Source organism: Oryzias latipes, chromosome 9 (assembly GCF_053564925.1).
Source record: "Oryzias latipes strain Hd-rR chromosome 9, Olatipes_Hd-rR_3.1".
NCBI lineage: Eukaryota > Metazoa > Chordata > Actinopteri > Beloniformes > Adrianichthyidae > Oryzias > Oryzias latipes.
The window spans coordinates 14,416,365-14,429,281 of record NC_136245.1 but is presented as its reverse complement, the minus strand read 5'-3'; the positions used below and the strand labels follow the sequence as shown (position 1 = coordinate 14,429,281).

General features: G+C 38.9%; 1 protein-coding gene across 7 annotated transcripts in view; it reads left to right on the top strand.

Annotated features, from left to right (window-relative positions):
• Positions 1-12,917, top strand: part of ncor2 (nuclear receptor corepressor 2) — a 93,689-nt gene that overhangs the window by 48,570 nt on the left and 32,202 nt on the right. For all 7 annotated transcript variants that reach the window (XM_078952702.1, XM_023958649.2, XM_078952701.1 and 4 more), the window contains exons 9-17: positions 2,519-2,585; positions 4,222-4,394; positions 4,527-4,620; positions 5,088-5,266; positions 5,706-5,760; positions 5,868-5,966; positions 9,596-9,759; positions 11,377-11,537; positions 12,430-12,492. In XM_078952702.1, coding sequence (XP_078808828.1) covers positions 2,519-2,585; positions 4,222-4,394; positions 4,527-4,620; positions 5,088-5,266; positions 5,706-5,760; positions 5,868-5,966; positions 9,596-9,759; positions 11,377-11,537; positions 12,430-12,492 — 1,055 coding nt within the window. The remainder of the gene's footprint in view (positions 1-2,518; positions 2,586-4,221; positions 4,395-4,526; positions 4,621-5,087; positions 5,267-5,705; positions 5,761-5,867; positions 5,967-9,595; positions 9,760-11,376; positions 11,538-12,429; positions 12,493-12,917) is intronic.

Here is a 12,917-nt window from a genome sequence, read left to right as displayed (position 1 = left end):
AGAAATCTATTGAATGAAACTTTACTTTCTTCGAATGGGTAATAATTATTTTAACATGTTATCATGATTATGGAGAGCACAGCAAAGACAGATGTGCTTTTAAGGATTGTTATATTTTAAGGACGCAGTGGTTTGCTTCCACCTTTGGCACAGTGAGTTTGGGCTTTGTGACGTGCTGTAAGATTAGCCAGAACTGCTTGCTGCACATTGGTGTCTTCACTCCTTTTGATCCATGGACCATTTGATCAGTATTATTTCCTCAAAGCAATTAACTGAGAACTATTCTCAGTGTGTTTGAGTGTGCGTGTTATTAAATACCAGTGTTGCTTTGACTGAGCACACTTGCCTTCTTTGTCTAGTTAAATGGTTTGATAATTCCGCTCTCATCTCCGGTGGGATAGATGGCTACCAATATCTCTGTGAATCTCCCAGTCCTCATCCCACTTTAATTCCACCACACACTCACAAACACACACACTCTCAGCTGGTGATAAATGTGCCAATATGTCTGGCTAACAAAGATGCTATTAAGGCCAGTTTAACGCATTGAAGTTCATGTTTTTCTCTTTTCATACTTCTGAAGAACATCTGTCTTAAGAATGCAGATTATGAGCCTTTATGCTTTAGAAGTTTTATGTTAAACTAGAGAAGTCTTCTCATATCCCAGAAAGCTTGGAGCACATCAAAGGAAACCTTTTAAAGGGGGCCTAAAGTTTTCTTAGTCTGCTGTTTTGTCAGGGACAGTTCACCCCTTTTTTTTCAAGAACTTTCACTATCAGCCCTTTTTGTGTAGTTAAAGACCCCCTCTGGTGAGAATCCTGTTTTTGATGTGGCATTTTTATCTGAGGATGGAAGAGAGAAATAAATCAAATTAAGCTTAAAATTGAATTTTTAAGTATCTATTTATTCAAATTGTTGTGAATCAGGAGCAGATAGGAAAAGTGTCGTTTTATAAAGAGCTTATTTGTGACGTTGAAAAAACACAACGGGCGAACCACAAGATCCCTGTCTCGGTCCATTCTGATGCAGACAAATAGATCCATGTTCGTCTTTGTTTCCTCGTCTGAGCTGACATCTGGCTCAAAAGGACAGCTCCGATATTGCTCACCATTTGTCTTGCACCAGTAATGTTAGGTTGCAGGTATGAGGGGCTGCAAGCTAGCAGGAGAATGTAAACAGATGGGTGACGGGAAGTGGGGACGTTCTTGCTCTGCGCCAACAGTCCCTCCCACAACTCAGGGGTACAATTTTGAATGAACGACAGCTGCTCTGCAGTAACTATACTATTTTTTCTTCTTCAAATTTAGGATAAAAACAATGTTATCATAATTAATAGACCACTGGGAACACTTTTAAAATAGTTTAAAAGATGATCAGAGTGGAACCTGAAGCATGTTTTGACCTGTTCTGAGTCCAGATTCGTCCAGTGACAGAATGGGTCTTAGTGCAATGACAGTCATATCCGTGTTTGTGGGATGGGATTTACCTTGATCTGGCTAATAACTATAACTAGAGCTATGCTTCAATCCCAAACCGCTGAATAGAATCAATTCAGCTATTAATATTTGGATTTAGTTTCCAACAGATTTTATTTTGTTGAGTCGACCCTCTAAATCTAATTTTGTGTATGAAACTTTGAGTCTACATTACTAATAATTAAATTGTACTATTACCAATAAGATTATTACAACGTACATTAAAAACAAACAGAAATGCTTTTTTTGCCTGACAGAATACATGAATTAGCATGAAAATAATATTGATTGAAGGATTTAAAGAATCAATATTCCATTTCCTAAGTGGAGATTGATTCCATTTCAGTTAATCTACTTCTTTAATTCAGTTTGAATAAGGAAGAATCTGCTATGCTGTGGCTTTATCTCTCCAAACCTCCTATGTTCTTATAGCTGAAGGAAACTAGCTTCCTAATCATCTGTACTTTACAAAGACCAGAGGGAACTTGAGGTTCAGTTGAGGTGTCCAAGTTAGAGTCAGCTTACATAAATCAGTGGGGAACGTGACCTTACAATTGACAGATTAAGTGTCAGGGATAAAACTTTGTCTTGCAGCAAAGAAAGAGACAAACCCAATGGCTGCCCAAGGAGATTAGTGGCCCTGACCTTTATTTTAAGCTCAGTGTCTGGCTGTTCCCAGCACAGGCAGGTTTTACACATGCGGCTCCTCTCACTGTCCTTTCCACCCAGAAACGAGATTTAGTTCATCAGCCGGCTGGATTTAATGTGCAGTTTGTGCTGCGTGTTGTCTATTGATGTGAGAATGTGACATTTTTCTTTTTTTATTCGTGGAGGCTGGGGTGGGGGCATGCTGAGGGAGTGAGTACACACACGCTAGAGGATCTGGAAGGCATCCATTTAGATATTATACAGAACAATTTTCATAAAAGCCAAGTTAGTTTGTAATGACAAGTGACTCCTCTGATGTCCTCACCTTTTTATGTTTCTCTTTCTATTCCTCCACCTCCTGCTCTATCCCTTCCTCTTTTGTTTTATCTTCTTAGAAACCAGGCGATGAGGAAGAAGCTCATCTTATATTTCAAGCGGAGAAATCATGCTCGTAAGCAGTGGGTAAGTAGAAAATGACATGTGACTCTGTTGGGATTTGGCTCATGACAGATGACTCGTGTGAAACTATGCTAGCCGCTTTTTGAAGTAAGAGGCCATTTTAGGCATATCAAAGCAGAATGGATCCCTGGGTATTGTGTTTTCATTGCTCTGTGCCCCAGTAAAGCAACAGTTGCTCTATTTTTTCTCTCTCCATGCTGACATCTGAAGGAATAATTGTCTGTTTAATGCACTGCCAGCCAAACAGCACTATGAGCATTCTGCAGCATTAGTCTGCATTCTTGTCTGCCAGCCACGGAGTGAGACTAAGCCAAAGGGCATGGCTATAAATAACAGAGATCAATGGGGCAAGCTGTGATGGTGCAGCAGGCATCTTCAAAATAAGTTTGCTTCACAGAAAATCATTACTACAAATCGAGCCCCAGATTTACAAGAATATTTTGTTTTGTCTACTAGTAACAGATACCATCAGAAACCTTTTTTTCCAAATGCCTCCAATTTGTCAGGAACTATTTTAGAGGAAAGATGACCTGCATTTATTCATTTTCTAAGTCAGCGCTACGCCATAAGGAGCTGCTTTACTGTAGCACTTGGTGTTGAAAAGAAGCTCCATGTGGGGACACCTTGCCCTGTGGTTTATTAGCCTGCTGAGGGCTGTGTATTCAGCTAAGTTAATGGGCTGTTTTAACGAGGAACTGCAGTCTGACAGAGCTGTGGTTCAAGGTTCCAATCCACAGAACATCCAGCACCTCTTGTTAATGCTGAAGGGTGACTTCATAGAGATTTTTGGCATTAACAGTCAGGAGTAGGGACATTTTCAACAAAATTAAAAGGTTGTGTTTTTTATTCAAACTTCAAACCATAATATGTCTTGAGAAGGCTAAACTTGAAGGTCCTGATTTTATTTTTATGAACAGCAGGAAAATGTTTTGACGGAAAACCTCCTTTTTCCTCACATTCTTTTTTGGCTGATACATGTTCATGGAAAGCATTTGGGTGTATTATGTGAAAACAAACCATTCTAGATGGAAACTGAATCTTCCTCAGGACACGGCTGTCTTCATACTTTTGAAAAATGTTTATTACTGGAAATAGGATCAAATAAAGAGCAATTTTGGATAACATTTTTTGAAGAAATCAATAATTAAAGATGCTAGACTGACTATTTTTCTACTTTCAAGTTCTTCAGTGACATAGTAATAAAAATTGTTGCCTTGTTACAGTTTTGTTAGTCATTCTTCTATTGTCTTTTGACTACGCATGCCTGCTGGAGCGGCTTCCACAGAAAACAGTCGTGACAGATGTAACTTGGCTGTATTTGTTAGTGAGGTTACTGTGGATTCCGATAATCAGGTAGTTTCAGGTCAAGAGAATTAATTAGGAAATACGGAGACCATGCTTTGCCATGTTTTAAACGTTTTATCTAGTGCCTGTTTATAATGCTAAGTGCCTCCAGTACCTATTTTTCCATAAGTAATGTGCTGTAGGTCAAAGACTGAACTCAGAGGAGCAGTGTTGCATTTAACTTATTTCTATTCATGCTTAGAGTGAAAGCAAAATAAAAATCTACACAATTTATTTCTCTAAACGTATTGACATCTTTAATGAATTTCAAATGTTCCTTCTTTTTTTTTTTTAGGAACAGAAGTTTTGCCAGCGTTATGACCAGCTGATGGAGGCCTGGGAGAAGAAAGTGGAGCGCATCGAAAACAACCCGCGGCGCAGAGCCAAAGAGAGCAAGGTGCGGGAGTACTACGAGAAGCAGTTCCCGGAGATCCGCAAGCAAAGAGAGATGCAAGAGCGAATGCAGAGGTGGGATCATATTTTCTTTTTTATTGCGGGCGTTCGGCAGACTTATTAGTCCTGCTTGTCATCTCATTCATGCAACCATTACCAAAACATCCACATAGCTTAGTCTGATGGATCATGTTTCTCTTTTTGAAGTCGTGTTGGACAGCGAGGAGGTGGACTGGCCTCAACTGCAGCCCGCAGTGAACACGAAGTCTCTGAAATCATCGATGGAATATCAGAGCATGAGGTAAGCTCTTTCTGTTTGAATCTGCATTTCCTCTTTTGTAAGACTGGATGACCCAGAAGTCTGAAATTATACATGGAAAAAAGGAACAACACAGGACCAAGCTCTTTGGGTTAATGGGACTTGCTTTTGATGCTCTCTGGATTACCATTTCTCATCAACTTTGCCGATTGTAACTTCTGTTAAAGTGAGGTCCATACATGTTAGGAATTTCTTTTATAAGTGTCTCTTCTTTCTCTTTTTTTGTTGTTCCGATCATTGAAAAAAAACAATCCTTTGTTAAAAATAGAAACAAATGTCTTTTGAATTTTAAATGTCTTCCTGATGTCTTGATGACATAAAGAAGTCCAGTCAAATATTACTTTTTTTAGCATTAGGTGTCAGACAAATGCTCATGTTCATATAAGTATAAATACTTTTCTTCTGTAGATCAGGGTTTTACTCATCTCTACTAAATGTTTCTTCATCAGAACACAGAGAAGCAAATGAGACAGCTTGCAGTCATTCCTCCAATGCTGTTCGATGCCGAGCAGCAACGAATCAAGTTCATCAACATGAATGGACTTATGGACGACCCTATGAAGGTGTACAAGGATCGACAGGTTATGAACATGTGGAGTGAACAGGAAAAGGATACTTTTAGAGAGAAGTAAGTAGAATGCTTACGCTTGCAGACTCCTTTTATGCAACATTTTTTGTGACTGCTTCTGGCCTTTCCTAAGCAAAAAGAGGAAGGACGGGTTATACTCCCTGTGAAATTTGTGTAACCGATATAAGCTCTGAGTTCTTATGAAGGAAGTATGGATTCCTCTTTTATGAAGATTGAAAGTGGAAGTTCATAGTTGTATCAAAATTAGGCTAAAATGATTTAAATATATCCAAATAAAAAAGTGTGTGGATTTGACCGTAGCCCAAAGCTTAGAAACTTTGTGCAGCTCAGAAATGTTTTCTTCAGACGGAGCAATCATATGTAATCAGGAATGGCATTTCATTTTTAATTAAGCTGAACTGATTTATTTCTTTGATTTTTTTTTTTTTTTTTTTTTAATCGTGATCTTCAACATCTTAATACATTTTTCTGCTCTTAGGTTCATTCAACATCCCAAAAATTTTGGTCTTATTGCATCTTTCCTGGAGAGAAAGGTATCTCCATATGCTTTTGTCATCTGATGAGTTTTCTACCTTTACATTCACATTCTGGAGTGCGTTTGTGCCTCAGAAAGTGAAAGCTTGCGTCTTTTATCTTCCAGACGGTAGCAGAGTGTGTGCTGTTTTACTACTTGACTAAAAAGAACGAGAACTACAAGAACATTGTGCGAAGGAACTACAGACGGAGAGGGAGGAGCCAGGTATGTTCAGCTTTCTCAGCCCCTATTGATCAGGGTCTAAACGCATATCCGGGTTGCCTTGAGAAAATCATGGTTGGGATTTGATGTGGTAGAAATAAAAAGAAAACAATAGAAAAAATCTGTTATCTGGAAGTCTATATTGAAATTTTACAGAATTTTCTGTTACCTTGTAAAACAAAAACTCACATATCAAAATGATGATAAAACCGATCATCTTTTATCTCATCAAGGCTAAGTATCAAGCCACATCAGTTAAATTTGCAATTCAATGTGATTTTATTTATGATTAAAAACATTTTTAATTTCCCAACCCTGTTTTTTGGTTATAAAAACATTTCATTTTCAACTCAAAAAAGGTGGAACTTTGTTGATAATATAAAAACTAGAAGAATTGTTTTTGTCTGAAAAAATAAATTATCTTAAAGGAAAATCAATTTATGGATTTGATGAATGGTAATTGATTTTTTTTTTTAAGTTAAAAGTTTAAGTCTATGAAGTGAATTTTTTCGAACTGCTCCCTAATGCCATCCGTACAAGCATGTTTGTTTCTTATGTGTGTTCTCTTTTTCTCCACCAAACACTTAAAAAAAAAAAACTTGCTTCCATCACCTGTCTTTTTTCAAATTAAAGGCATTACTTTAATACAGCAAAACAATCTTTTACAATTTGTTCATCACTGATATTCAGTTTCACTTAAGTGCATATTTGTAAAATAGCTATCGTATTGGTCATAGAACATCCGCTTTGTATCTTTCCCTATGAAAGATGTGTAATGCATGGACAATGTACTAACATTTTCTTTGTGTGTTAGGTTGTTGTTGAAATCCTATAATCATGTCTGTGAAGGGACTGCAGGATTAAGTGGTTTCATCCGTTACTGCCCCTTGGATCCATGTAGGGTTGCAGTGTGTTGGAGTTTAGTCATGTTGATAGAATTCTATGCTCAGTTTCAAGTCAATACAGCCTTTTAGCTACTATTTTGTATTGATCCAAGGAATAGCTTTTAAGGGCTGAATTCAAGTTGGTTTTAGGAAAACACTCTTGCTTTTTCGTAGACTTTGTGGCTCTTTTGTCTTAAGCAGGCAGAGGCTTCCAGAAACATTGAAGGTTTAGTAAGTAGTGACACCAAGAAGCTTTAAACTGTGGTCCTTGGTCAGAGAATGACTGTTTCGACCCTGTTGAATAACAATGAATAACTGCTTAGAGGGGAGTATTTAATTATCATGGGGTCGTGAACTTGATGTGGGTTAGATTGCAGCTCAAATTAGTAAGTATATTAGAGCAGTGCTGGGGTGAGATAAAAACAGATCTAAGCCAAAAAGTAGAGATGTTGTTAATTTGGTTTTAGTTCTCAATCTCCTGACTGGTCTTGTACTCTGGAAAGCAACAGAAATAATGAGATTCTAAAGAGAAGTGACAAAAAAAGGCTTCCTCCTTCACTGTTGGACAATCCAGAAAGGCTTTCATCTTTATAGCTTTAATAATGGATTTTTTTTCCTGCTGACTCCAAGTTACTGCATAGTCTAACGTCAGGCGCTAACAGTTCGTGGCGGGCGGCCCTGCTGAAATAGAACTTTAATTTATTGGTGACCTTTTCCTGTGGGTGCAATGATGATGTCTCCTCATTTTTCCTGAGGAAGCTTGTTCTCTTTAGCCCACAGTTTTCCACACATGTTCTGGGTTAACACCTAGTGCTTTTGTCTCAGAGTTACAGAGGATTTAGCTTCAGAAGATACATTCAAGTGCATTTCTCCTCATTAGGATATCTGGAATTAGTGAAACTAACACAGTTGTATTAGGTAATTACCACTCCTAACTAAATCTATTTCAGAGTTCCAAATAATGACTGTATATGAGAACTGAACTGAGTGACCCGTCCCCCCCTCACCAAAGAGGAAGTACCTGCTGGTTCTAAAAAGCCAAAATCCCATAGACCTCTTTTAAGAAATACACAGATCATGTGACTTGTATCCCACAATTCGGTTTTTCAGGGCTGCTGGACTTAAAAAGGTTTACCTAGAAAGGTATCTTGCAGCCCATCTGAGTAGCTTTTTCAGTTCCATTTGCTAATGGGGAAATCCAAACTCGCACTAGAACATGTGAACTGCCTGAACCCAAACTGTTATCAGTTTCAAAGAAAGTTCTACTGAGAAAAACATGGTTGTGTCATTGGATCACCACTGTCCCCAAGCTGTATATGAAGGGAGTAGAAAATAACCTTTACCTTAAACGTAATATATCTTCCTTTGGTTCAGATATGCAGATGACACCTAGACTATTATCAGAACACCGGAAGGGGAAGAATTCCCTTTCCTCATCTGTTGGAAAACTAAGCATGTCCCCTTAAAAAGATGGCAGATCATAGAGGAGCCACACCAATAGGCCAGGACTCAGCAGCTCCCATGGTCTTGAAAGACAGTGGCCACTTCTTTGAAGATCATTAAGTCTTATTTTGGACAGAGTAAACGGAGGGTTTGAAGGCTACTCACTACAAGAGATTAGAACCCCGTTCAAACCCACCACACACCAATAATAAAGAGCCTAAAATGCCCCCACCTCTGAGCCAGTCCTCAGAGTGACAACACATTTGGTGACCGTTCTGTAAATGAATGGATTTCTGACATTTGTCTCTAAATATGGTATCTAGTTATTGACCTTTTTACTACACTTCTGTAATATTTAGCACATGAATAACTTAAATTCGAAGCTTTTTGGATGAGCAGCCAAATGTCTTAGATCAGCCTTTAAACCTCGAATGAGCAGAATCTTGTGATAGCATGACCTGGATGACAACAAATCTTCAAACATCTGACATGTATTTGTTCTTTTTAAAAACTGGGGTTCTTTTCAAAAAACATTTTAAAAGGGGGAGCATCAGTTCTACTGAACAAACAGAAAAAAGTCCCTTTATGAAAAGGACATGCTTTAGCTGCATTTCTTCATTTTACTCCTATAACCTTCTTTTATAGATTAAAGATCATTTGGATCAATATGTATTTGTATTAAGTATTTTTTCTCTCTCTCTTGGCCGGGTTACATGCCTGAACTTTAACCTGAAAGCCCAGACAGGCAGGAAACTGTGGAGGAAGTGGTTCTGGGTGCTTGAAGAGCAAAAGTTAAACGGCAGAAAAAATGCTACTGTCATTTCAGGACTTTCGTATCCTGTTTTGTTTTGCTTCTGCTAAAAAACAAGCAATATATATATATTTTTTTTATTTAACCACATAAGCTATTAGGAACATGTTCTTATTTACAATACTGACCTGCGTTTTTTGGTTTTATTTGTTAGTATTTATGTGAAAATGTTTTTTTTTAGTATCACTGGTAATGACATTGTTAAGTAACAGCCTTGTCGTCAAAAACGCCTGCCAGCCTTTGGGGGCAGAAATACCAGACAAGTCACTGGAAGTGCTTACTCACTCTGCGAAGAAAAGAAAAAAAAAGACTATGCTGTTACATAAATTATAATAAATAGAAACTCCAACAAGAATGCTTAAAATCTCTTTTTGAGAAATTCATTTCCACAAAAACCCTACGGCAAAAATAAACATTTTGCTAAGTGATGCATGTTTAACTAGACCCATAAAAAGGACTTTTAAATTTACCTTCATTCTGTTTTTTCATTGCAGCATGGTCAACAGCAGCAACAGCAGCAACAACAACAGCAGCAACAACAACAACAACAACAACAACAAGTGAACCGTAGCAGCCAGGATGACAAGGACGACAAGGAGAAAGAGGGAGAAAGGGATGAAGAAAAAAATTATGCTGAAGAAAAGGACGATGGGATGAAGTGAGTTTCTTTCTTATATTGACTGACACCTTTCAAGTGACTTTGTTATGTTTTATTTATTTATTTGTAGCAAGAATACTCCTCTGCAAGTATGGTGATTCCATGAAAAAACGCCTACCAAGCTGGAGGTTACAGCTGGGTCAACACGTATGAGCTGAAATTTGAGAGGCTAAAAATGATTTTCTTGCTCATCATGTTCCCAACTTAACACGGTCAGGATTTAGGAGACGTTTTTTGATTTAGCGAGGACACAGCTTCAAAATCAGTTGAAAAATGTTATAATGACCCCCTGTCAGTTTTTCTCTTTACATCTTTTTACCCCTTGCTATAGTTGTTTTCATGTTTGTGGCAGGCCTGGTTTTTAAATGTAGAGCTTTTTTGGTTAGATTTGATTGAAAAGAAACATCTGACATGTATAAAGGGCAGGATTTATTGTGTGTGTCTAAGTGGATAGAGTAGGTAGGTGCACTGATCAAGGATGAGAGGATTTTCGGAGTTTTCACCAAAGACTGTAAAACAGTTGGAGTATTGTGCTTTCTGCCGTTTCAAAATAGGTCTGTTTTGCATGTTTATATGAGCACAGTAAGTGCTCATATTTTAGCCTCACTCTGAATAATTTTGGTGACAGTTGAGTGATATTTCCAAGCCATGGGTCATATTTGAGGGTGATGATGGAGGAAGGCCTTCTGCTTCCCCTGCACTGAGGCGAAGCCTGAGGACGCCACCCCTGGCACAGCTGGCTCTCCTATATTTAGATTGTCACTTGCTCCCCTCAGCAAGATTAATGGTGTGGGAAGAAGATGAATAGGGGAGCAGAAGGTTCAAGCTCAGTGGCCATCTCCTGGCATGACATTGTGCTGACACTCTATAAATTATCAGGGAAACAGAAGAAAAAGGAAAGAACAGCATCTGCACCCATATTTAGTCTCCCAACTTGCCTCTTTCTGCAGGATTATGTTGGGGGTCATTGCAGAAAAAAGCTTAGTTCCTACATGCATCAGCACTGGCATTCTTTTCTAACAAGCAAACAAACAAGCTGATTTTGGCTTTATATAAAACGTGTTTATAAGTAATATTAATGTTAATGTTATTATTAATATTTGTTCATATTTGACAGCTTTGCATAGAAATATTTTAGGAAAAAACAAAAAATGGGACTGTTTTTTTGACTTTTTATCTGAAGCAAAAAATATTTCATGTTAATTAATGGTTTTAAATTAGTTTCTGTAATTAAAGTGTAAAGGTGTTGGTGTCTATGCATTCTCTTTATTTTGTACTAAATCTTGTAGATTTTTCTATCAAATTCAGATGTGCTATGTCCACTTTGTTCTATATTCTTTTTTTTTCTCCTTAATTTGTCTGCCGTAGTCAAGTAATCTGCTCACAGAAAATGACACAAATCGGATTTTTTTCTTTTTAAGCAAGTTCGGTAATGTAATTTTCTTATTGGAATTGAAGTCTTAAGATGGATGCCTGTCATGGAAGATGACCAAAAAAACAGATGCTTGTGTTTTGTTCCCAGTGCTTTGGATGAGGCAGTTTGAAGGCTACTTTATTTTCAGTATAGCGAGTGTTTATGAATCTGCTCGATCTCACTGTAACATTGCTTCAACGCAGGGATGACACCTCTGGAGAAGATGCTGAGGACAAAGAACCTGCTGTGGCTTTCAAAGGACGGCGCACAGCCAACAGTCAGGGCCGCCGCAAAGGCCGTGTCACCCGCTCTATGGCCAATGAAGTGGAGGAGAACTCCGCACCACCAGCCAACAGCGAGCTGTGTGAGTTTAAGATTCAAAGTGGAAGTATTTCCTTTCCATCCTAACAGGAAAACTTGTGTCTAAGAAATGCTGCAGTTTCTTTTACTTATGCATTCCAATAACATGGTGCACAACTTAGTTTTGGGCAGTTTTGATTGAGGTATGGTCTCCTTTACCAAACCACAAGAGTGCACTGTTGTTCTTTTGTCCTTATCATTATCTCACCTTTAGCTTTCCACACATTATTTTTTTGCTAAAATGGCTCAAAAATGGTGTAAAAAGGTTTACCACAGAATTTTTACTTAAGTACAACTGTATACCAACAAGCGATTTGTTTCCAGTAAGTCAGCCATGTTTACATTAACACTGCAGGTTCATGTATTTCCGATGGTTCGGCAGTTGTTTACATGCCGCAGTCCTTCCTGCGGCACAGGTTCAGTCGCAGGGAATCCCCCTGTGGCTCCGGGCTGTAGGGGCTTTCAGTCAGCAGCCCCACCCCAGCCGCTGTTAGTTCTCCTGCTGGCAGGGGTGCTAACGGCCCATCATGCCCTTCACAGGTCCAGATAGAGGATAAAAAAGCTCTGCTGTCAGCCAGGCAGGGACAGGACTGGCTTATGGTGTGTGCAGGGAAAGAAGCCAGTTGTTATGTCTATAATCATTAACTGACTTCTCTCCTTGGATTTCCTGCTTCCTCCACCTAAAACAAACTGTCCCCAGCGACCCACGCTGTAGTGCGAGCAACACAAGCTACCCTACCCCCATCCCCTTATTCTTTTTTTTCTCTAATTTCTGTCTCTCCTTCCTTTCCTTCTGTCAGTCACTGCCTAACTGACTTTGTAACAACTGCCCACTCCCCCCGCCTTTCGCCTCCTCTCACTCACTGGTTCTCTATTTTTTTTTTTTTTTTTGACAGCCAATCTGGAGATGAACGAGAGCTCTCGGTGGACTGAAGAAGAGATGGAAACAGCCAAAAAAGGTAATTCAAAAATGCACCTGAACTTCAAGTGTAGAGCTCCTCTGGTTCGTTTAGATCTGTACTGTTATGCGTTAGTCAATTCAATCTACTTTAGCAGCTCAAGCAGCGTTTGAAAGCACAGACGAGTGATGCGGCTGTGACTTCCTGTTAGTGAGGCGACAGCTGCCACGTGCTGCTAGGCTGTGAATGCACCACTCTTCCTGGACAGCATTTGTTGCTCTTTGGAGTTGCTTCCTTGTCTCTCTGGGTGAAGGCAGACTGTCTTTTATCAAAGAAGTTGTAAAGTCTGCCCCTTATCTACCCCCCTGCAAATGCTGCCGTCATTAACTTGGACTGTTTATTGTCTTTGAGTAAAGATTACCCAGAAGCCTTTGGCTAATTCAGAGGTCACTGACATTTTCCGCCCATTTTCCTTGCAGAAGTGC